Consider the following 22,284-nt stretch of genomic DNA (forward strand, 5'->3'; position numbering starts at 1 on the left):
CCTGACTTCCAAATCACTGCCTTTGCTCTACAATATGGCTATTATTTGTCAAACAACTCTTTCATTTTGAGTCAAAATGAAGTGTCAAGAAATTACTTGTATTATCACAGGAGTATTTTTCAGTGAATGCTGACAATTACACAAAAGTCTTTCTCGACCTTTCATTCCCTACCCCAACACCCTCCTATCACTAACAGTAGTGCTGTACTGTTAGTGATAAAATGCTATCTTCAGTAGTGATAAAATAGCTACTTAAGATTTTCTTCCAAGCTTATTTACTACCCCTTGTTTCACCCCTGGGTTACTCTTCCCTTGCATCTCCCTCGTCTTTTCTTAAGCCACTCTTTTCTTCCCACAACATGTGAAATGAGAGCTCTTTCAAATCATTTTAATAACCTGACAGTGAGTGAAATATAAAAAGCAGAATCAAACTTGTTCCCTCAAAGGGGATACTACCACGATTGCGTCGCACACGCAAAGGTAATGACACCGTATTCCAAAAAGCAAGGGTGGCTAGAAGGCTTCAAGGCTCACAAATTGAAGAGCTTGGTTTCGGAAAGTCTCAGAAGGGTCGCAGGCGGCAGGAAAGGCATGAAATTTAAGGGCCCCTCAGAGTACAGGGCGCGGTTGCTGGGTCAACAGCATCTTGAAACGTTTCTTGATGGTGATTCGGTGTCTGGAGTATTTGTCGTCTGGGGAGAACCGAGCAGGATGGGCCGAGCAGGTCTGTTGTCCCGTAGGGTCAAATTTCTGCTCGAGGAAGAAAGAGGGGACATAGACTCAGTACAGGAGTGGTGAGAAAACTCAATCACTGGCGTCACAAGGGGGATGGAGGTTGGGACAGGGAGGGGAACGCGTGACAAAGGGTAAAGAGGAAGACAGGAGGCGCGAAGGTCAGAACAAACCTACACTCCAGCTTCTGCCACGCCTGGCTTCTGGGCTTTCTGGTTTCCCCTACTCAGCTGGGCAACTTTGTGGCTGGTTTGAACCTCTCCTCCCACCGACATTTCTCGCCATGCCCATTTACACCCTGTTCCCTCTTCTCACCTTCAGGGTATAGATCCGGTCTCCCTGTTCATTGAGGTAATAATGGAGAAACATGATCACGCTGAAGCTGGAGGTTCCAATTCCGTCTGCAGGTCAGTCTAACGGACGGCCTCACGTGCTTGTCAACTTCCTTCCGCTATAGCCGGCAGTCTCTCTCAAGGCATGCTGGGAAAAGTAGTTCATTGTAGTCCTTTCTCCAGCTAGGCAGAAGGCGGCGCACTAGTGCAAGGACTTGGCCTAGTTGCAACCAAGTTGCAACCTTGCAGGCCTTGGAGCCAATTGCAGCGTTGCAGGCATTTTAAGGCACATGGAATGTGCCCATTGTGTGCCAGACATTGCTAGACTTTACAGGGGGATAGGGATGGATATGGGTTGAACATTAGTGAATAGAATCCTGTCTTTATCCCAATCGTGCACACCCATTACCAGGGCGGTGGTTTTCTAGTGCGTGGAAAAACAAAGGGGTCCAGGATTCAGAGCCCCTTTACCTTAGGGGAAAAAGAAAGTTTTCTTTCCTCCCCTCTTTGACACCCGATTCCCTCGCCCTATTTCAAAGTATTGGCGGTAAAGAGTGCATGACGGGTATCCAATATTCTGTACACCAAAGAGAGTGTGCAGTTATGTTATGGAACCGGTGAAGTACGTTTTAGTGGGCGAAACGAGATTCAAACTCAGGTCTCTATCACAAATTCAGCGTGCTTTCTTATAGTGGTGAGTACCTAATAATAGCATACTAAGATCTGTCTCCTAGGGGTATTTCGAATATTTTAAAGAACGGAGAGATTCTCCTTATAGGACTGTAGTTTAAAGAAATGAAAATTGAAACTCAGGTTACCCTACAAAGATGATTGTTCAGTATTATTTATAATCGCAAAAATATTGCAACATGTTAAATTTTATAACCAGAAGAACCTGAAAACTGTTTTTAAAAAAGACTATAAATATCATGGTACAGGCATATTTACTTGTAGTGCCTGAAATAGCGCTGCAACGATTCACGAGAAACATAATATTGGTTCCCTTGGGACAAAGAACTCCGGTTCCAGGGGAAAGGAGTGGGAGGGAAACTGCAGTACACCATTTTGTACACTTTTACTTTGGAACAATGCTAATGTAGTACCAATGAAAAAGTTGAACAAAAATTATTGAACAAAACTTTTAAACAAAAAAAATAATTTAACAGATAAAAAAGGACTTTTTGGTCTTGATATTTTAGGCTAAATGCCAGTTTTTGCCAGTGTGGGACCTTTTTGCTAGTGTGGGACCTCAGCCAAGGTCTAAGGCTGAGCCTTCCGGGGACTGCAGAGCTGATGGCAATGGACTGTTTGGGAACTCCAGAACAACTTTCCAAGGAAATGATATACATACAGCAAACGAACACTCTGGATCTTTCCAGACCTTGAAAATATCCTAATTTCAGATATTCCATTCCCTTGATACTTAAGTTCACATACTATGTGCTCTGAGTTTGGTTCAGAAAATAGAGTCAACATTGACTTAAATCAAGAGTCTGCCACAACCTGCTGTTACTAGGGAGTCAGTTACAGAACTGAGTGGGATTGAAGGGCACAAAATTAAATATATTGATGAAGAATTGTTTAGGGAATGGAGATGTAAAACTGTAATGTTGGGAATCTGAGAATGTATTTATTTGCACATGGCCCTAAAGAGGTACACAACCATAGTGTTGCCGTACTCTGGTTTGTTGGGAACTCGTGGTTACTGACTTTACCAGAGCCCCTTGGTGGAATAACTCCCTGCCCCTACCTCACATTTCCTCTCCCCTCCCCCACTGCAGAATGCCTCGAGTCCTAGATTCTAGTTCTGTTTTGATCTAATCTTTACCCTTCCCTCCTTGGATCCCTGTGTATCTGGTGGCGCCAGGTTTCTCCCTGGGTCCTGGACCAGACTTTCTCATTCTGGAGGCTTCCAGACAGTCACGGTTAGTGCCTAAGCCCGAGAGGATGACTTCAGATGGAGGTAAGTCTGCAGGTGTCAGGGAGGGTCCTTGGAGATTAAAAATTGACACTTTACCTAGGAATGAGCACTTTAGACTGACCTGGAGGGATGTGAGAGTACTAGACCAAAGGCATCACACTTAGGGAGGGTGGGGAAGGAAATTGTGCCATTAAGATTAGGGGTTGGGGAAGGAAGAGGGCCTTCTGGGGGCCAGATCCAAGCACCTTAGAAGAGAGTCCCGAGGTGTAGGGAAGGGATGGCAATGAGCAATTTGCTGCTCTGGAAGAGGGACCCCTTCAACGTGTGTTTGTGTGGCAGTATGTGGCAGTATGTGGAGTATGTGTGGTGTTTGTGACACAGAGTTGGTTCAAGGGGAAGGCCCAAGTTCCTGTATCTTTAGGTCATTGGAGCTTGATTTAGAATTTTGCAGTGAGAGAATCGAGCTGGGGCCACTCTCGATGTATTGGGGGGTGGAGTGGGGTGGGGTGGAGGCTTTAGCTAGAAAAACTGTTCAATGGGGTTATCTGTTGCCAAATCTGTAAAGAAATGTACTCTTGAGAGCTAGCTTGGCAGGTACTCAAAGTGCCTCTGCCCAGAGTCTCATGGCTCCTTCCAGCCCCAGATACGGTTTCTCTCTCAGTCCAAGGAGCAGTTTTCCTTGATTCCCCCAGGGCCAGGGGAGGTGGGTCACTCCAGGCAGAATGAGAGCTGGGGATTCAATGAGGAGCTCTCAATTTTTCTACTTTTTGTGGAACTCGGGCCTTCAGACCCATTTCACTGTGTCTTAAATTGTGACCTGCCTTATGCTAGAGGTGATGAGTCTGCTCATATTCCCTGTCTCCTTCAAGGTCAGGGAGCGGAAGCTGAGTGTTGTTAGTTTGCCAGCAGAGTATTCTTTATAAGAAGGATGAGAGTAGCATGAAATTAGGCAGATGGCCTATTATTATCATAAAAAGCCCTAGGAGATACATGTCCTGATTAATTCAGCAACGATTTATGTATTTATTCTTGGTCTCTTTGAGCTCACATAGCTCCTCCTTAGCAAGTAGTGTGTTTCCAACTTCACTGTCAGTGCCTTGTTCTCGGTGGATTTTACATTTCTGATAGCAGCTCCAAGCAGAAAGACCATGGATAGTCTGCATCACCAAATGTAACATGTGTGGCAGCTATGTGAGGCTCTGGGAAACTCCCAACCCACACAGCCCCCCTCCCCTCCCCCATTTCCTGGCCCTTATCTCTAGTCATTCCTGGCTATTATATAACAAAATTTCTGAGAACCAAACATTTAATCCACACCCCCTCTCCTGGGAACAGTACTTTTGTGAGTGGTGGCAGGGACCACAGAGCAGCTGAAAGCAGCGTTCAGGTGGTTTGAATGTGTCTGGAATATGTTGGAATCAGAGACATACCTGTATGTCAGGTGGGCTGAGTATGAGCTCTTGGGGCCAAGGGACATCAAAACCACTTGAGAGACATTTGCAAACTATGCAAGTTCCCCCTCCATATACCCTTCCTCACCTGTTGAGAATCAGAGCTCTGATTCTTCGAGGACTAAAGTGGAACTCTGATAACCTGGTTTCTGGTCTCTGCTTTTCTCCTACTCCATTCCGTCTTTTTCTTTGTCTCAACAGTAACTCCGTTGCCTGGACCAGATATGACCTTGAAACCTGGCACTGCCCTGTCTCCTTTCACTGCACTTCCCATTCCCCCATCTGCTCCTGGCCCACCAGACCAACCACCCTGGGAGCTGCCTCCACAGCCCCCCGTGCCTTCAGCTTTATCTCCAGGCAACGCTCTGATGATCTCTGCTTTCCCTAATCCGTTGTTGGTGACAGGAGATGGGGGCCCTGGCCACAGTGGGGCTGAAGCCAGCAAGGTTATTGTCAAAGTCAAGAAAGAAGGGGGGGCAGCTGAGTCCTCTCAAATTCAGAACTTTATCCTTGCTCAAACTGCCCACAATTGGATTGCCTCAGGTGCTCCCTGTGGGGGCCCCGAAGGCCCATCCCCTCAATTTGTGACGGCCTCTAACATGAAGGCCCTTCTGCCCACCGAGGCTGTTGTGGTGAGTCAGGAGGGCCCCCCAGGCCTGCCTGCTCAGGCTCCAGCACCAGCTGCCCACCTGGTCCCCATTGCGTCTCTAGAAAAGGCTTGGCCAGGGCCACATGGATCAGCCGGAGAAGGAGGCCTGGCAGCAGCCCAATCCAAGCCAGCACTGGGTGACCTCTCCTATACCTCTAACGGTGTTTATGAGAACTTCCGTCGCTGGCAGCTCTACAAAGCCTTGGCTCGGAGGCACTTGTCCCAAAGTCCCGATGCAGAAGCTCTTTCCTGCTTTCTTATGTAAGTGGGGAGGCCTGAGATTAATTCTGAGATTAATTATCCTAGAGCTTTTAATTAAGGAGGGCTTTGGGATGGACAAAAAAGGTTAGGCTAGGTAGGAATACTTGAGGGCAGGTCATGAGGGCGATGAGTACAAAAGCATGGCTAAGAGTACAAAAAGATGATAGTAATGGTGATGATGACGATGATGGTAAGATTCTTTACCCACTTCCCAGTTTATAACAAGACTTTAGGTGTCTTCTTTCAAGTGGTGCTCACAATTCTTGAGTTCTGGAAAGCATTTTTTTAAAAAAGATTTTATTTATTTATCTTTAGAGGGGAAGGGAAGGAGAGAAATATCAATATATGGTTGCTTCTCGTGAGTCCCCTGCTGGGAACTGGCCTGCAACCCAGGCATGTGCCCTTACTGGGAATCGAACCGAGATCGTGTGGTTCACAGGCCCGTGCTCAATCCACTGAGCTACACCAGCCAGGTTCGAAAGCATTTTTATGGTAATCCTCATTTATACATGAGAAGTCTGATGCTCAGAGAGGTTTCCTGTCATAAAGTGTGGAGAAATGATTGCAATGTAGGTCTCCAACACTAAGTGCCAGGGTCCTCTGGTTCTATTTTAATACCTTCATACACAGAGTTGAGCGGTCCAAACCTGCCAGGATTAGAACTTCTGGGCCCTGATTCATTCCTGTGTGGTGGGGGAGGAGAGTATGGGGCCAGGCAAAGGGCCTTCTGAGTGTCCCCTTTCACCACCCCTATTTTATTCATGGGAATTCTAGTTGAGATGGGGAGGAGGTAGAGCTTGCTCAGTAGTTGAGGGCCTAGGCTCCACCACTCCCTGGATTTGTGATCCTGGACTCAGCACTTCATATCTTTGCCCTCATTTTTCTCATCTAGAAAGGGGATAATTATACCTACTACCTCAGAGGGTTGCTGAGAAGATGAAATGAGTTAGTATATATGAAGTGCTTAGCAGAGTGCCAGACACAGGGAATGCTTCACTAAGTGGTAGCTGTTTTTTGTGCTGTTATTATTATTATTACAAAAAGGCACTCTAGAAGAGAAAAAGAACCCAGAAAAGGCCAAATCTTTTTCTTAGGAGTATGAGTGGATGCTTAGCCAATGTGTCAGGGTCATGGGCTGTCTTTTGTGTTTATAAAACAGAATCATTGGCCATCTGGGCAATTTTCTCTTTTTTCCAGTCAGACCTTCTGCCGCTTTCCACTGCACTGCGCCCTCCGCACTTTGTGTAAACCACTGCGTAACACACACCATATTTTACTAGATTAAAAAAACGTACATGTTGTTTCTCCAGTGACTGACTCTTAAAGGAATCTCCCTTCCCACTCTGGCTCTAGAGTGAGTAAATTAAGACTTCTCCTCATAACCGAGTATATATAGATCATCTTACCTACTGCTTGCTTGTTTCAGTCAGTTTTGAGTTTTCTCTTGGAGGTGGAAGGCTGAATTTCTAACTCTTGAGCCAGCACTGCTGTTGGTCCTGGCCTATTTCTGCTGGCCGCACTCAGGACCTGTAGACAGGGTCTCCCCCGTAGCTCAGTTCAGACCCTCTGCAAAGGTCACCCGGGAAGCTGGTAAACTGCTCCAAGGTCTAGACTCCTGTGGCGCTGCCATCCATATTTATAACAAGCTCCACCAGGTAATCCTAGGCACAACAATGCATGGGGACTCATTTCAAGCAGGTAAACATTAGTCACAAATAATTTAAAGAATATTAATATTTGACTGTCTGAGAGGGGTATCCTGGAGGCAAAAAAAAAAAACCAAAGTAAAGAAGATAAAAACACACACAAACTTTAGTTAGAGATTCATTTATGTCAGTGAGTGTACCTTTTTTAAAATGCAAAAGGCTTTTGGGCAGGGTTAAGCCTACTTTACAGTGAAACGCATTAATGTAATAATATCAGTGCTTTCTTCCAAATGTTTGGTTAAGGAAAGCACTGTGAGAATTAAGGGTGATTGATTTCAAAGGATGGGGAGAAGAATCGTGTTTGATTTTCTGTGAGGTCTGTAAAAAAAAAAGTGGGACATGTTGGAGACTGAGGGCCACATTAGATTTGATGAGGGGCTGGGTGTGTGCATTAAGATGGTGTCAGGACAGGTGGATGGTGGGGGGCCCACTGTAGACCGTGATTGACCCAGTGGGGCTTTTAGCCCAGTGCTCCGTTCCCTGGCCCGGCTGAAGCCCACTATGACCCTGGAAGAGGGACTGCCAAGGGCCGTGCAGGAGTGGGATCGCACCAGCAACTTCGACCGGATGATCTTCTATGAGATGGCAGAAAAGTGAGTTTGGGAAACCCTCATTCTCCTGATGGGGGGGGGGGGTGCTGTGTGGCTGGAAGGGTAGGGGCAGGTAAGACAGGCTCGAGTCTGAGTGCATGGTTGATTATTAAAAGGGATGCTAGGAGGAGGGGTGTGGACTGGAATGTGTCTCCTGGATCCTTGTTGCTCCTTCCACCACCTTGACTCTTGAGTTTTTGTGTCCTGTCTTCCCTTGGGAGCTCTCCCTTTTCCAGAGTTTGAATTATATAAGGGCTTTGATATTAAAACTCTTAGGTTGAGCCCTGGCTTCTGTGGATCAGTGGATTGAGTGCTGGCCCATGAACTAAAGATTGCCAGTTGAATTCTCAGTCAGGGCACATTGCCTGGGTTGTGGGCCAGGTCCCTAGTTGGGGGTGTGCGAGAGGCAACCAATGGATGTTTCTCTTGCACATCAATGTGTCTTTCTCTCTCTTTCTCCCTTCCTCTCTCTAAAAATAAATACATAAAACCTAAAGGAAACCCCCCCCCCAAAACTCTTAGGTTGGGATGGGGGCTCAACAGTTCAGTGTAAAAATTCCATGATGAAAGGGTCTAGCAATGAGCAGGTAAGCCCCACTGGACAGCGGCTTTACTGTCTCACTGGCCAGGTAGCAAAGTGTCTGTTGATGAAGACCTTGGGACCATCCTTCCTCTGGAAATACAGGCACAAGAATTGGTCACTCCTGTCATTCCAGGGAGGGACTGGTTCTCGAAGAGGCTGGTCAGGGGAAGCCAGGATCCTAAATGCCCATAGTGGTTTCCCAGCTTCTACCTGCCGCTTCTCCTCGATAATCTCCTTGGTTAACAAAATAACTCAGAGGAAAATGAACCCTTTCCTCCACACGTAGCTTCTACTTTCTCCCCCAAGTCTTCTGGACTCAAACCTTCTATATTTAACCTTTGAAGGCCCAGTCATAGCCTCAGACTCCTGGGTCTCAGCACTGTCCCCTGGTGGGAACTGCCTTGAATTGCAGCCCCAGGCCCTGCTTCAGGATTTCAGCCATGTGACGGTTTGTAACCTGAGACACACAAGGCCTCGAGAACGGGCCTGCTTGTGAGATCCCGCCAGGTTTGGCATAAGCCTGATTGAATTCATTACTGCTCTATACCCTTGGTGATGCTGTGTGAGATAAGGCAGCAAAAAAAAAAAAAAAAAAAAAGCAAGTCAGGCTCAGTCCTGGAAGAACTTACAAGCTCTGTGTTGTTCATTTTCTTAACACGCTTCCTAAGTGACATCTGCAGGTGAAGGGACTCCGTGGGGACCTTGGGAGATTTCCTCAGAACTGTTATTCAGTCATCTGCAAGAAGCTCCCCACTGGTGTCTGGGCTGCTGATGGGTCTGGCCTCAGCACTGCCGGGGCCTTCTTCCCGCTCTGCAGGTTCATGGAGTTCGAGGCCGAGGAGGAAATGCAGAATCAGAACACACAGCTGATGAATGGGTCCCAGGGTCTGCCCCCTGCAGCCCCTCTGAAACTTGATCCTCCAGGACCCCAGGCCCCTGAGGTTTGCCAGCAGCCAGGTGAGGATCCCCAGCTCTAACAGAAGCCACACACGAGAAGCCGAAAGGGAGGCGTACAGAACCCAGTCAGGGCTGGGGAAGGCATCGCCTCTGCCACTTTCCCTCCAGGGAGGGAAAGTTCCAAACAGGGCAAATGTAGGATGCTGGGTTCTCAGGTTCCCTTGGTCCCAAACTAGGTATTGATCTTGGCCAAGTAAACCAACTATTGATACCTTCTCACTGAGGCTGTAAGTGCAGCCCACAATTACTCATCTGCTTGAGAAATGGATGCTGGATCGGGGGACTTCTTGGATTTCAGGGGTTCCGAGATTCTTCAGAGCCTCCGGCTCCTCAGCCTTTTCCCATGGCTGGTACTTTCCAGGGTGGCCTGGTTTAGCCTGGAGCCATTTCAGTGTTCTCCCATGGAGTTGGGAGGCGGAAGCTGTCATCTCTGTGCCACTTCCCACGTCTCCTTTTCATCTCTTCCCTAGTGTACATCCCCAAGAAGGCGACCTCCAAGGCACGGGCGCCCCGCCAGCGGCAGCGCAAAACCCAGAGGCCTCCAGTTCCCCAGGCACCCAAGGAAATCCCACCAGAAGCCGTGAAAGAGTATGCTGACATCATGGAAGGCCTGGTGGGGAGTCTCCTGGCCACTGGGGAGTCAGAGGGAAGACAGGAAGAGGAAGAGCAGCGGCAGGAGGAAGGGCTGTATCCAGACCCAGAGCTCCTGAGCTACATCAATGAGCTGTGTTCTCAGGAGGTCTTCGTCTCCAAGGTGGGCTGGGCCTGGATATCTGGTTTCTAGCAGATCCTGGGGTGGGAACTCCTAGAAACTAGGTTCTGTTGTTACTGAGAAATGTGTGGGCATGTTATGTGCGTACATGTGTGATTGTGTGTAGCTGGTAGTGGTCACAGTTTATAACAATTTGCAGGAGGGGCTGTGGCTTCTCTAGAGCCTCTTGGCTCACAAGTTACCTCCTGTCAGACTCATCACTTTTCCTTCTGTTGCCCAGGTGGAGGCTGTCATTCACCCTCAATTTCTGGCAGATCTCCTGTCCCCAGAACAACAGAGGGACCCCTTGGCCTTAATGGAGGAACTGGAGCAAGAAGAAGAACTCAGTCTTGCCCAGGTAAACCTGAGGGGTAGGGAATATCAGAATAAGAAGCTCGAGAATATATATATAAAAAAAGAAGCTCGTATGATTTTAGCTAATCCTACACTGTCTTGGGTGGTATGACTTCTGGAGATGAAGAGCTTCAAGATTGTGCTTTGAGAACTGAACAGTAGGTAAGGGACTATGGACATGCAGGAAAAGGGAAGTGTAAGGGCTCAAAGCATGGTAGTAAGGTCCAAGAAGGCAGTTAAGAGCTTTGGTATCTGTCTTTAATACTGTCACTTAAGCCACTTGCTTGCTTGCATTTTCTGCCCTGCCCATCCACTCAGCCACCCCTCCCCACAACCATGTGTAGCATGCTATTTGTCCATTCTCCTTCCAGCTGGTCCAGAAGCGACTCCTGGCCTTGGAGGAGGAGGAGGGTGCAGAGGCACCTCCGAATTGCAGTGGAGCTCATCTGGACTCAAGTCCTTCTGTTTCTGATGAGGATGAAGATGCGGGTGGGCGGCTTCGGCCCTCACCTGGGCTTCGGGTGGTTGGGGGCACTGTTTGCCTTGGGAAGGCTGCTTCTCCAGGAAAGCAGGCAAGAACAGTGCATGGTGGGCAGGAACAGGCCCTAGATGGCCCCAGGATGTGCAGGGATGGGAACAGCCTGCCATCCCCCAGCAGCTGGGACTTGCACATAGAACTTGCAGCTCCACAGGGAACTAGAGTGCCCTTAGATACAGAAAGAAGAGAGCCTGGGAAGATTACAAATCAGAGAGCCCAACATCAGGAGGACTACCTAGGAGGTGCCGGGTCCCCTGGGTACTCCCTGGTGGCTGACGGGACTTGTGAGGCTCTGTCCCTTTGCTGGCAGGAAGGCTCCCAGCTCGAGTTAGTCCCCAGTTTGGATATTGGACTTGCAGAGCTGGCTCCTCTGCAAGGACAGGGGTTGGAAAAGCAGGTCCTGGGGTTGCAGACAGAACAACAGATAGGAGGGAGTCTTGGAGTGCTGGCTCAAGGCAAGGAGCTGTTAGCATTGCCCCAGAAAGGCTCTTCAGGAGTCATGTGGGGAGATGACAGAGGCCCTCCCATAGTTCAGAGTTACGAGCAGAACTTTTCCCCTAGAACGGCTGAGGACAAGTATGAGGATGGGGCCTCTTTCAGTCCAGGACTTTGGCTCAGCAGTGAGATGGATGCCATAGGCTTAGAGTTGCCCTTACAAATCGAGGAAGTGTTGGAGAACTTCCACGACGGGGAACACGTCCCTGAGCATCAGGGAGGCTGCCAGGCACTGGGTTTCACAAGCAACATTTCTCTGGGTCCTGGAGGAACCACAGCACATGGGGATGTGGGGAGCAGTGCAGTTCCCTGTGGAGGCACAGATGCTACAGCTGCCCTAGAAAAGCGAAACTACAGCTTGGCCTTGAGGCCTAAAGAACAGAATCCTGAGGCTCTACAGGATTCCAGCGATCTGTGGGTTGACGGTTGCCCCCCGATGCTGGAAAGCAGTATTGATGCCTCCACACTGGTTTCCAAAGAAACCCTCCCACCTGCTTGTCAAGGCAATGTCTTTATCCTGGGGATTCAGGATGCCTCTTCTTTCCCCGAGGCCAGCCAGGAGGCAGGGAACAGAGGCGGTTCCATTTCTCTGTTGGAAACCATAGATCACAGCAACATACTCGATACTAGAGATGGCTATGGCCTCCAGTTAAGGGTCAGTGAAGACACCTGCCCACTAAATTTTACTTCTTACGACCACCAACGAGAGGGCAGGGAGGACACTGGTTTGTTGAATTCTAAAGACCTTGCTCCCTTACTAGGGAATCGAGAGTCTTATGCACACGGGACCCCCAAATCAACATCTCCCCGGAGCCTTGGGAGAACTTCTCGTCGTTGGGGAGCCAGGGATGCCTCACTTATGAAAGCCTCCCCTGTTAGTGAAACACGCAGTTCAGCAGGTAGGGCCAAAAGAAAGAAGGAGGATAAGGAACTCTCTCGCGTTGCCTACCTCTTGGCCTCTAAACTGAGCCTGTCGCCAAGGCAGAATTCTCTCAGTCCTCACCCTGCCTCAGGCCTGTCCTCCATGGGCCAGGGGGTCCAGAGAGCATCCAGCCCCCTCTCTCCTGAGGCAAGAGGCCTCGGCCAATCTCCACATCCTATTGCCAAGACTAGGAAACGAGCTCTAGTAACAGGTCCAATTCCTGCAGAAAAGAGGCCCTACCTGGGAGCTGAACTTGCGGTCTCTGGAGAGAAACCCCCCACTCGATCCTCACAGCCTCGAAAAAGAAGGCGTGATAGTTTGGGCACTGGCAGAAGGAAGAAACGCCGTCGTAGCCAGTAGGGAGCAGAAGGACCTTCCTATCCCTCCTGCCAGTTCTTGCAGCCAGAGCCCCTCGAATAGATTTCACCTGGCTGCACACAAACCAGACACCTGTTCTCAGTTTTACGTTTTGTAGTTCTGCTAAAGTGGTTATTGTGGGGAGAGTGGTCATTCCAGCTAGGTTGGTGGTGGTGTCCTGGCGGGAGGTGACGGTTGAAGTACTTTTGGAAGGAGTTGCATGGGAAAACAATGAATAAAGATTTTTTGGTGTTGGAAAATATTCTTGATGTGCTAATGTATATTCACTTCTTGATCCTAGTGGGATAAGGTGCTGTAATGAAAGGAGGGGGGGTGGCCTTGGATTCAACAGACTGACACCCCTCTGGCCTTTAGCCTTATTCAGGTTCCCTGATAAACCCCAATGACTTTGTCCCTCCTCTGGTCAAAGGCCAGGACTTGGTTTTGGGAGGGCTTCTCTGGGGTAGCCCGTCATTCTCTTTCCCTTTAAAAGTCTTTATGGAAAGATGCCTCCTCCCCCCCCTTTTTTTAAACCTGGAATAGGTATTTAATTTTCTAGATCCAACTTTCCATAATTGTGTCTAGACGTAGCACCTTTTTTTAGGAGGGGCCTTGTTTTCTTCTTCCCTGAAGAGACTGGACAGAAAGGACTTAAATGTCCTCAATTCCTCCCATGGCAGAAGAACCCTCCTGTGTGGCTGGTCTGAGCTGTGGAGAGGAGGCATCACTCTCAGTAAGATTATTAAATATGGAATGGTAGTTAGCTATTTTTTAATCTCTAATGAGGCCAGAACAATAGGGAATAGGCTGAAAAGAGGTTCATGAGTAAGCCTGCTAATGTGCATATATAGGGCATGACAACAGGGGGCAAGGACATGAGAACTGCAGGAATTCTGTGCAGAAAAGCACCATGTCCAACTGGAGGTGGAGGACCCGTTCAGCTCTGGCCAAGAGGACTGGCCTTGGGAACCTTCAGGATTGCCCAGTGGGCAGCTGGCAACCGTTAATCACTTTCCTTCCCAGCTAAGGATACCATCAATGTGATTGAGCTTCATAATTTTTAAATAGATATAGATATATATTTATATATAAAATAGTTTCTTACAAAAAACCCCAAACAAAAATGAAAATCAACTTAAAAACAAACAAACGACCGTAACAGAAAAGCAGGAGCAGAGAGGGCTTGAGGCCCAGGGTCGGCCCCTGGCACTGCCCTGAGTCTGCGGGCTGGATGCTAGCTGGGGAGGTCGAGGCGCTCAGTCGCCCTTATGCTTGGGCATGTGCACAGTCCCATTGGCCAGAGCAGTGGGGCTGCCTGGGGATGAGGCATTTGGTGTCTGGGAGGGGCGCAGGTAGGTGCTGAAGAGCTTCCTGTGGACCGGGTCACGGAGGAAGAAGTCCTGGAATTGACCTGGACAGATAAGAGTGAGATGGGGAAAAGTAAAATGATATAAGGAGAGGAAGTGGGCACCCTGCAGTTTTCTCAGAAGTGATATGTTTGTCCATCTTGTCTCTGCTTCACTTCTCAAATCCAAATTTATGTCCTTTCTGCCTTCTTAGCCAGTTCCTCCCATTCTCCCCTCTCAGATGGTCTAATCCCTGCCACTGGCCACCAGGCCTCGTTACCTCCCAGTCCAGTGCTGAAGGTGCCCTGAATGCCCAAGTGGGCCAAGAAGGCAGTGACTCACAGAGGGAGAGGCCTTGGTGGGGTCCTGCCTGGCACAGGTCAGCGTGCAGAGCCTCGGCAGCAGGGCGCGGTGAGCCCAGCAGCAGGTGCAGGATGGTGCTGAAGCCGTCTTTGCACAGCAAATGGCCAGGCCCCTCTGCTGGCTCCTCAGCAAACAGCTGGGAGAGAAGGAGACACAATCAAGCCCTCTCCTCAAACCACCACCCCACGCTCCACGGGAGATCTGCCCGACAGCCTCCTCCTCTTCTGACACTGTGAGGCACAGGCCCTCCCTGCCTCCCTGGGACCTTTCTGCAGGGGAATTCTAGCTTCAGAATTGCTGCCCTCTTCTTGCTCCCAGCATGTCTTAACATAGACACCGGGGCTCTGCAGTTCACAGCGTGGCACTGGCGTGGAGAGCACGCACCTACTACCCAGAAGCTACTGGTAACAGCACACCACAGGGTTTCTGGGTGGGGTAAGCAGAGCCACCATATTGCCTCTCCCCCCACAACCCCGGGCACCTCAAAGGCTAGGCGAGTCAGCTCCTCTAGGTCTGTGCCCCCATCCAGAGCTGCCAGTGCAAGGGCCACATCTCGGAAGTCCACCAAACCGTTGGCATCCTGGAGTGTGAAAGGGAAACCAGGGCAATGTGGGGCACCAACCCAACATCCTCTCTCTTGCTTTGGATGTTGGCTCCTGCCTCTTCTCAGCAGGCTCGAGGGTGACTCCTATGTCCACTTCCCTCAGAACCCAGAGTCCTGAACTCTCCAGGACCCGATAGTTCCCTCAGGTCATGGGTTTGCCCAAGCTATACCAAGTCACCTGATGACACCGCTCTCCTACAAAGGGATCTCATAGCAATGTTAGGGAATCCCGAAGGAATGCTGAAGTTAGTATTGAGTGTCTGACCTACCACTGAGGGCATTCCTGGCCTCCAGGCTGGAAAAACTGGTTCTCTCCTGACTCATCCTATGTGGGAGAACTGGTCCTACAGACTAAGAGGGGGCCACTGGCATAATTTCTTACAAAAAGCCCAAGAAGTACGCCTGCCAACTCTATGGGCAAACCCTGGCATTCTGGCTTGGGTTCCATCCTGTTGTAGGATAAGTGGGGAAGCTCCCTGCAGGCAAGGTCTGCCCCAATCTAAGAAATCAACACCTGTGGCCACTCTCTGTTCCTTCAGAGGATATTTTTTTTTGTTTTTTTAATTTAATTCTTATTCAAGTACACCTTTCTGTCTTACATTCCCAGCCCTGCCCACCCCCCGCCCAGTGCTCCCCAACTCCCTCCCATTTCCACCCCCCACCCTTAGTTATTGTCCATGCGTCCTTTATACTTATTCATGTAAGTCCCTCTCCTTTTCCCCTATGATTCTCTCCCATCTCGTCTCTGGACCCTGTCAGCCTCCTTCAGACAACGTTGAGCCACAGTCTGCACGTTACATAGAAAAAAAACTGCTCCTTGGGACCACTGGTGGTTGTTTATAAGCATTAAGAATCTTCTGGAACAATCTTATTATAATTTGACAGGAAATAAAGGTTTGCCAAGGTTTTTGAGAAAGTTCAGGAATTATGCAGAATTCCTGAAGTTAGGGGATATTTAAAAAAATCTGCAAATACTTCTAGGTCTCAAACTCTTCACCACTGAACCTGCCAGCACTGTCTCCTCCATGTCACCTACCCATCTAACCTTCAGGCAGTGCCCTCACAAGGTCATGTGATCCTTCATCTTTGCCAGTCTCTAAAGTGGCTTTGGAAATTTACGGACCTCACTGACCGATTACTTCTCCATCGTTACACCCCACACTGCTCTGCGATGCACTGGATACTCTATAAAGAAAGGAGCTCCCTAGGAGACCTCAGAAGTTGGCTGTGTGACAACAGCTGTCAGAACATCCAGCACAGGTCCAAACCGGCCATCTGATGCTACTGACACCAGGGCCACTCGGACACCAACCCTGAATGCGCTGAGCTCTGCATTCTTCAGCCCGGCTCCTTTACCTTCTGGAAGTAGCTAAAGGCACTAGCCACGGCCTGAGGGTCAGAGAGCTGCAGCTGCCCAGCAAACTCGTCCTGGTTGATCATTCGACTCCGGCCTGGCTCTGCCCCAGTGTCCACACAGCCAGGGGACAGCCTGCAGTGGAATTGTTGAAGGCAGAGAGCTAACTCAGATTCTTTCTGGGCACACCACCCAGCAGGACCTTGGCTCCAGGCCCAAGGGTTTTCTGGTGCAGGTACCTCTTGTTTTTCTAAGACACAGTCTGAGTCATCATCCCCTGAGAGCATTTCTTACTTCACTCACTGGGGTAATTACCTATCTCACCACCACCCCACCTCCTTCCTTTTCCTCCATTATCTCTTAAAAAATTCTTCTATTTTCCCACTATTTTTTAAAAAGACTTTCCTTCCTCCTTCCCACTCTCCCTTTTCTTATTATTTTTCTGTCTGTACATGACACTGCCCATTCGCTCATCTTCAAGGTCACTCACCCAGCCTTGCAAAGAATCTTTCCCAGCTCCCAGAGCTTCGGTTCCAATGCGACCTTCAGCCGGCCCACCACAATCACGGGCAAGCTCCCTACAAACTCACACTCTGTGGCTGGAATGCCCAGGGCCCTACAGGATGAAGAGGGTTGGGATGGGGATGGAATGAGGCAGAAGAATCTCCAGAGGGTCCATTCCTGACCGACCTGCTGACTAGGGAGAGGACATTAGATCCTTTTAACTCCCTTCAATCCCAGTCTCAGCTGTCCAACAGCCCCTTCCCCACTGCCCACTCCCCTATCTTTGCCTTGAAACCTCAGTCCTAAACCTGCTCTTGTGGTCCCTTTGCCCTGTATAGCTGCCCCAGGAAATACTTTGTGGAACACTCACTGTGCCATAACTCTCTGGACATTGTTGGCATAGAGGGTGGGGTCCCTGCTCTCCTCTGGGCTGGGGTGGTACACGGGAAGGAACTGAAACACACACACACTTCTCATCAGAACCTCAAAGCCAGGGTGACCCCATCCCACCCTCTTCTCCCAAAGCTTCAGGGATCAGTGGATGCCCTGTCTCCCACCCCTCCACGGGGGTCATACCTCCACATCCACGATGCTACAGGGCTGAGAGGCTGTGAGCCAGAGGACTTTGAGTCTAAGAGAAGAGAGGCTTCAGACGTTCCCTAATCTCTCACTTGGAGCTCCTCCCACCCGGAACACTGATATGAAAATGAATTCCTAGCCATAAAGTCAGCTGGGTAAATATGCAGTTGGGGGACTGAGAGAAGGGCCAGGAAGGTGGGAGGAAAAGTGAGAAGCTTTGCAGAGATGTGCTGAAGGAAGGACTGCAGGTGAGAAGAGGTCTCAGTAACTGGGAAAAGGGCAAGCGGCAGGCCTGATGGTGGTGGTTCTCAGTAAGAGGCGACTGAGTGAGAACATCACTTAGAAACAGGGAAGAAAGTTAAGAGGAGCTATAATCACAGCAGGTGTGATTAGGTGGGCCAGCTCCGAGCACTTTCAGATCCCACTGGGAGGGCAGAACAGCAGGAAACAGACAGCTCCTCCTCTAGAGTTCCCTTGTTCAAGGATGAAGGGCCACTGGCCTTGTCTAGAGATTACAGGATGGGCCAGGAATTTTCTGATGAACCCTGCTCTCCACCCTCACCCTAGGACCACCAGAACTCACACTCCAGGGCCCCTCCAAGCCCAGCTGGTGGTGTCCTATGGGAGAAAAAGAGGTGAAGGGGAAAACGCTTTACTTTTCTTTCTTGGAACTGGCCAATCCTCTTTGAGCAGAGGCCCTAACCCGCCCCGGCCCCACCTCCACATGCACGTCCCATCAGGGCACTGACGGTTTTCGCCCGTGAGGGTGAACTCATGCTCCCTTTCCCCCTTCTCTTACTCTACGACTCACCAGACTGTTGGGGTATCGGATGAGGACGGGCTGCACAGGAACCCCTGCGATGAAGGCTCCTAAATCCCATTTCCACCCCACCCCCCAGGCAGAGGTTAGTACATGTAGGGAGCTAAAGGGCATGGAGTGTAGGAGTCAGGGACAGTTCTCAAATGAGGTCTGGCCTGGCCCTGTTTCATTTATAATTTTCTCTCTGACTTCTCCAGACTTTGCAGTGTCAGCTAGGTGATTTCTTATCTTCCACTCCCCCACCCCCACACTTCTTGGGTTATTCCAGAGTCCCTCTTCAAACCTGAGGCTCCTTTTTCCTACGGCCCTACCACCCACTATTGTTTTATTCACCTGGTTTGAATTTAAGCAAAGCCTTCTTATTGGAACAGGTGCCTTCAGGAAAGAATAGTACCTGGGGAAAAAACAAACCAAGGGAGCAGAATGAAGCAGGGTAGGCTGAAGAAAAGGAGAGAGAAAAGAGAAGCCTCTTTAGAGGCACATCAGAGGTGAGGAGAAAGCCTTAACACCCTTACCCACCTGGGGCCACTTGCCTCCTGAGGTAGCCCGCCTTCGGACTTCCTCCACCACTCTGCGCCGAGAGGCCGGGTCGTGCCGGGATACGAGGATGGCTTGGTTGAAGCGAAGAAGGGCTGGGGTCCAGAGAGGATGCAAGGAGTCACTTGGTTCCTATCTGGGGGGTATTAACACCTGCAGCCACCCCTCCTTCCACAGTAGGAGATGCTTCTCAGTTATTATCTCTTTGCCCTGGGGACCCTCCTTTTATTGTATGTTGTCCTTTCATGGAACTGATGAGAGCTCCCTCCAATACTGTCTCTAAGCCCCGTCCCTCAGAATCTAAGAGCAGGATTCACAAATGGTGCTAATTTGCATCTCATTTGCCTGCATCAGTCCATTTCCTTTAATGCCTCCCCCAATCCTGAGGTCAGTTCTTCGTCCCAGAGCGTGCTCATCTGATTCCTGTCTTCTTTGTTCAGAGTTTTCATCTCTCCCCTCCATCCCTTTTACACTCTCTCACCTCCAATGACAGGTACGGAAAGGTTCTCAGCTCGGGATACAACCTTGGGCAGGTCACAGGGCAGAAGAACAATGGGGTCAAAGAAGGTAGAATGAGGGGCAGCAACAAGGACAGGGGCTTGGAGGCAAGAGGCCCGCTGGCCCCGAACACGAATCCGAAGGAAGCCCAGGAGAAAAAAGAGCAGGCGGCTGAGGCCCAGCACCCCATTGTGGCACACAGTCCTGCAGGGCAAAGTGGGGCGTCAGTGGAGGCAGAGAGTCTGATACTCCTCACTCACCACCACAGGGTTTGGCACCTGGAAAGCAAGTGCCCTTTTGCCCTTTATTACTCTGACCAGAAGGTGGAAGTCTCTGGCCGCTGTAGGACATAGCAGGGCACTTAGCACATCACTTAGTGCTGAGTTCTTGGGTATCAGGTCTGAGCCTGGCTGACTCATCTCACCTTGCCAGGCTGGGTACCAGAGCCTCAGAACCCTCCCTCCTGTTCTTCCCAAAGAGAGAGCAGAATAAACAGCCAACACAAGGAAGAAGTAGGGTGTCTGGGGGCTGATCCCCCACTTACTTTCTCCATCCTGTAAGTGGCTCCTGAAGTTGCTCCTCAGAAAGACCGGCGACTTGTAGCCAGGCAAAGGGCCAGAGGAGAAAGAGGACGATAAAGGCCAGAAGCACTCGGATGGGGGCCAGTAGTGTTCCTAGGAGGCAGAACTGCAGAAGGAGGGAGAGAAGGTCACTCCCTCCACATCTTCCCCTTTCCCACTGGGATGGACCCAGCAGCAGAGAGCCCCCACCCACTGGAGATGAGGAGACAGGTGGCGTGGGAACGGGAAACTGAGCTGGCATCCACCAGGGGATGAAGAAATGAGGAAAACAAGTGGATTAAAGATTAATGGGATGGGGCCTCTTTCTCTCTTATCTTTCTGTTGGTCCCTATCCCACCCATAACACTGAATGTCATAAAATACATCTAGAACTTGGAGAGGCTGTTAAGAGTATTTAATGATAACCCATGTGAACCACCCAGCACAGTGCTTTATGCGCAGTAGGCTAGAGATAGTTCCTCCTCACCCACGTCCCATGCCATAAATAGCTCCCAGGTCCAACAGAAACCAGAGTGGTTCTTTCCACTTTGGGCCTAGGAGGCAGAGGTTTGGAACACACAGATCCACTTTTCAGGCCTCAGGCCAGTCTCTAGGTCTTCCCAACAGCATTTACCTGGTACTTGGGGGTCGGGGAAGAGTTCAGCCCTACTCGGAAGGGCAGGGATTGCCTGGAGCCAGGGTGACTCCAAGGGATGCCCGGGGGAGAGTGCAAGTAAACAAACCGAGCCCCAGGAGCTCGCCTAAGGGGAGGCAATGGCAGCAAAAACCTTGGACACTCACCGCACCACTCATCAGTTCCGCTAGGCTGGTGCGACCCTGCACTTCCTGTGGCCAACCCCCTTCTCGGCCTCCCCCCTTACCAGGAGGTGCTGCAGTGCAGAGGTGGCGGGGAGCGGGGGAGAGTGGAAAGAGGGGGCGTTAGAAGGGCACAGAGGCGCAGACTCCGGGCCCAGAAACCCATTTCCTCTAATTCAGGGCCTCGGAGAAGCATTCAGCATGCCTCTACCCCTACCCTTGGCTTTCTGTAGCCTTCAGCTTCTTCATAGCTCACGGGCCTCTGCAAGATGTAATTCGCCTTACCCAGTGTCCTCCATTTCTGCTACCCCTTGCTCCCCTGCAGTACTCCATCCTCACCTAGCCGATTCTTTCACACCTTGGAGCTTGCCTATCGCCCAAGCCCACGCGTCCTCTCCAGGTCTCCTAGCTCGTCCCCATGTGCGCATCCCTGGACTCCCGCCCCGCAAACCTCCTTTCCGGATCCCTACCCCTATTTTTGCCAGTGCTCTACACAGCCTCCTTTAGAGGAATCATCTAGACGCCCCCCCCCCCCCCCCCCCCCCCCCCCCNCCCCCCCCCCCCCCCCCCCCGCCCAACACCAGGAACCATCTAGACGTCCCCCGCACAACACCTTACCTTAATCCTCTGAAGGCGGGAGAGATGCAGCTCATGCACGAACGGGTTGGGGGGTGCTGAGGGTGCGGAGGTGGGTTCCGGGGGGACGCAGTCCCCCGGACTTCCCTGGCTCATAGCGGCTGGAGGAGGTCCGAGGAGTGTGCCTCGGCCGCTGCCCCCGGCCCTGCTCTGCAGAGCAGCAGCTGCGGCAGCAGCGGCTCGGCGGCCTCCCTCCGGCCCCAGCCCCGCCTGGTGCACAGCGCTGAGGGGCGGGGAGCAGGCGACGCGACCCGGCCCGCGTTGTCAGGGAGTCGGCCGAGGGGCGGGGCTTCCAGCACCCTGGCGCCCGGACTCCCCAGCACCGGCTGCTGCGCCGGCAGCCCCTCCGGCCATTGTTACGTGGAGGCCGGATGCTGTGGCGCGGCGCCCGCCCGAGGAATGTCCTGGGGCCTGGCCCTCCGGGCGTTCCTCTCTGAGGATCCGTCTGTCTCCTCCCTGCAGGATTCCGGCTGGAAACGAGTTTTGGGCTCAGAGGTGGCGCCGAGCCAAGACAGCCCTCCCACCGAGCTCTCGAGTCGTGGTGGGCGCCGTGCGGTCGTGGGCGCCGTAGACTAGGGTGGGGTCCTATGGCGGATGAGAATGGAAGGACCGGCAAGCCCGCAACTTGGAGGTGAGGCGGAGGCCGGCTCTCGCTTTGGTGCTGCCACCCCTCCGAGGCCGACCACCTTGTCTTCCCAGTCGGGGCGTGGCCATCGCTCGAGGACTGGAGGCGCTCGAGCCCTCTGGCGGCCACAGTGTGCCTCACGGCTCTCGACCTTCGGGTCCTGACCGCACTAGGCAGGGGTTCTTGTTTCGGTGTGAGGACTCCTTGAATCCACTGTCTCCAGCAATTCTCAAGAGGCTGGCCCGTATGCTTCCCACAAGCCGACAAGCCAGGATGGGGAGGGGCAGTGGGAACTGGGAGAGCTGGGATGACTCCAGAGGCAAGGCAGGTGTCTTCTAGTGTCTTTTCTAATCCTGTCTCCACTGTATGAGTGAGAGGACAAATACCCTTCACCCCCCAAGTACAAACTTTCCTAGAAAATTCATAAACTAGTCGGCGCCTGG

The 22,284-nt window shown here is 51.0% G+C and overlaps 3 protein-coding genes across 5 annotated transcripts; 1 reads left to right on the plus strand and 2 right to left on the minus strand.

The window, feature by feature from the left end:
• Positions 1-372: 372 nt before the first annotated feature.
• Positions 373-1,177, minus strand: NOP10 (NOP10 ribonucleoprotein). Its single transcript, XM_037056152.1, has 2 exons — positions 1,048-1,177; positions 373-750 (listed from the first exon to the last, which is right to left on the minus strand). The coding sequence occupies exons 1-2, from the start codon at positions 1,099-1,101 to the stop codon at positions 610-612; spliced, it is 195 nt and encodes a 64-aa protein (XP_036912047.1). The 5' UTR covers positions 1,102-1,177; the 3' UTR covers positions 373-609.
• NUTM1 (NUT midline carcinoma family member 1) lies at positions 1,100-12,627 on the plus strand. Its single transcript, XM_037056001.1, has 8 exons — positions 1,100-1,139; positions 2,932-3,027; positions 4,638-5,346; positions 7,517-7,645; positions 9,043-9,182; positions 9,653-9,936; positions 10,175-10,291; positions 10,659-12,627. The coding sequence occupies exons 1-8, from the start codon at positions 1,100-1,102 to the stop codon at positions 12,600-12,602; spliced, it is 3,459 nt and encodes a 1,152-aa protein (XP_036911896.1). The 3' UTR covers positions 12,603-12,627.
• Positions 12,628-12,817: 190 nt separating this feature from the next.
• Positions 12,818-21,919, minus strand: LPCAT4 (lysophosphatidylcholine acyltransferase 4). 3 transcript variants are annotated; one of them, XM_037056155.1, is made up of 14 exons: positions 21,199-21,919; positions 19,749-19,891; positions 19,188-19,230; positions 18,703-18,801; positions 18,503-18,563; positions 18,161-18,219; positions 17,933-17,967; positions 17,347-17,401; positions 17,141-17,223; positions 16,757-16,882; positions 16,269-16,401; positions 14,790-14,888; positions 14,288-14,444; positions 12,818-14,010 (listed from the first exon to the last, which is right to left on the minus strand). In XM_037056155.1, exons 1-14 carry the CDS (start codon positions 21,310-21,312, stop codon positions 13,856-13,858), a joined length of 1,362 nt encoding a protein of 453 aa, XP_036912050.1. In that variant the 5' UTR covers positions 21,313-21,919; the 3' UTR covers positions 12,818-13,855. The 3 variants fall into 3 exon arrangements, with proteins under 3 accessions (XP_036912050.1, XP_036912048.1, XP_036912049.1); XM_037056153.1 differs by having other exon boundaries at positions 18,689-18,801; positions 19,188-19,408; positions 21,199-21,917; XM_037056154.1 differs by lacking the exon at positions 21,199-21,919 and adding an exon at positions 19,979-20,372 and having other exon boundaries at positions 18,689-18,801; positions 19,188-19,408.
• Between the last annotated feature and the right edge of the window lie 365 nt (positions 21,920-22,284).

This window comes from Sturnira hondurensis, unplaced genomic scaffold (genome assembly GCF_014824575.4).
Source record: "Sturnira hondurensis isolate 20B ecotype Veracruz unplaced genomic scaffold, ASM1482457v3 Scaffold0008782, whole genome shotgun sequence".
Classification (NCBI taxonomy): domain Eukaryota; kingdom Metazoa; phylum Chordata; class Mammalia; order Chiroptera; family Phyllostomidae; genus Sturnira; species Sturnira hondurensis.

What these genes read in the sequence shown, in the direction of transcription:
- LPCAT4 (XM_037056153.1), bottom strand. Translation starts at nt 21,312, where the DNA reads ATGAGCCAGGGAAGTCCGGGGGACTGCGTCCCCCCGGAACCCACCTCC. An exon ending in GCTTGGAGGGGCCCTGGAGT is followed by an intron (nt 17,402 to 17,932) that starts GTGAGTTCTGGT and finishes CTCTTCTCTTAG; the next exon opens with ACTCAAAGTCCTCTGGCTCA. An exon ending in CCACCAAGGCCTCTCCCTCT is followed by an intron (nt 14,011 to 14,287) that starts GTGAGTCACTGC and finishes TTATCTGTCCAG; the next exon opens with GTCAATTCCAGGACTTCTTC.
- NUTM1 (XM_037056001.1), top strand. Translation starts at nt 1,100, where the DNA reads ATGATCACGCTGAAGCTGGAGGTTCCAATTCCGTCTGCAG. An exon ending in GGTTCCAATTCCGTCTGCAG is followed by an intron (nt 1,140 to 2,931) that starts GTCAGTCTAACG and finishes TGGTGGCGCCAG; the next exon opens with GTTTCTCCCTGGGTCCTGGA. An exon ending in GCTCTTTCCTGCTTTCTTAT is followed by an intron (nt 5,347 to 7,516) that starts GTAAGTGGGGAG and finishes TGGGGCTTTTAG; the next exon opens with CCCAGTGCTCCGTTCCCTGG.
- NOP10 (XM_037056152.1), bottom strand. Translation starts at nt 1,101, where the DNA reads ATGTTTCTCCATTATTACCTCAATGAACAGGGAGACCGGATCTATACC. An exon ending in ACCGGATCTATACCCTGAAG is followed by an intron (nt 751 to 1,047) that starts GTGAGAAGAGGG and finishes TTCCTCGAGCAG; the next exon opens with AAATTTGACCCTACGGGACA.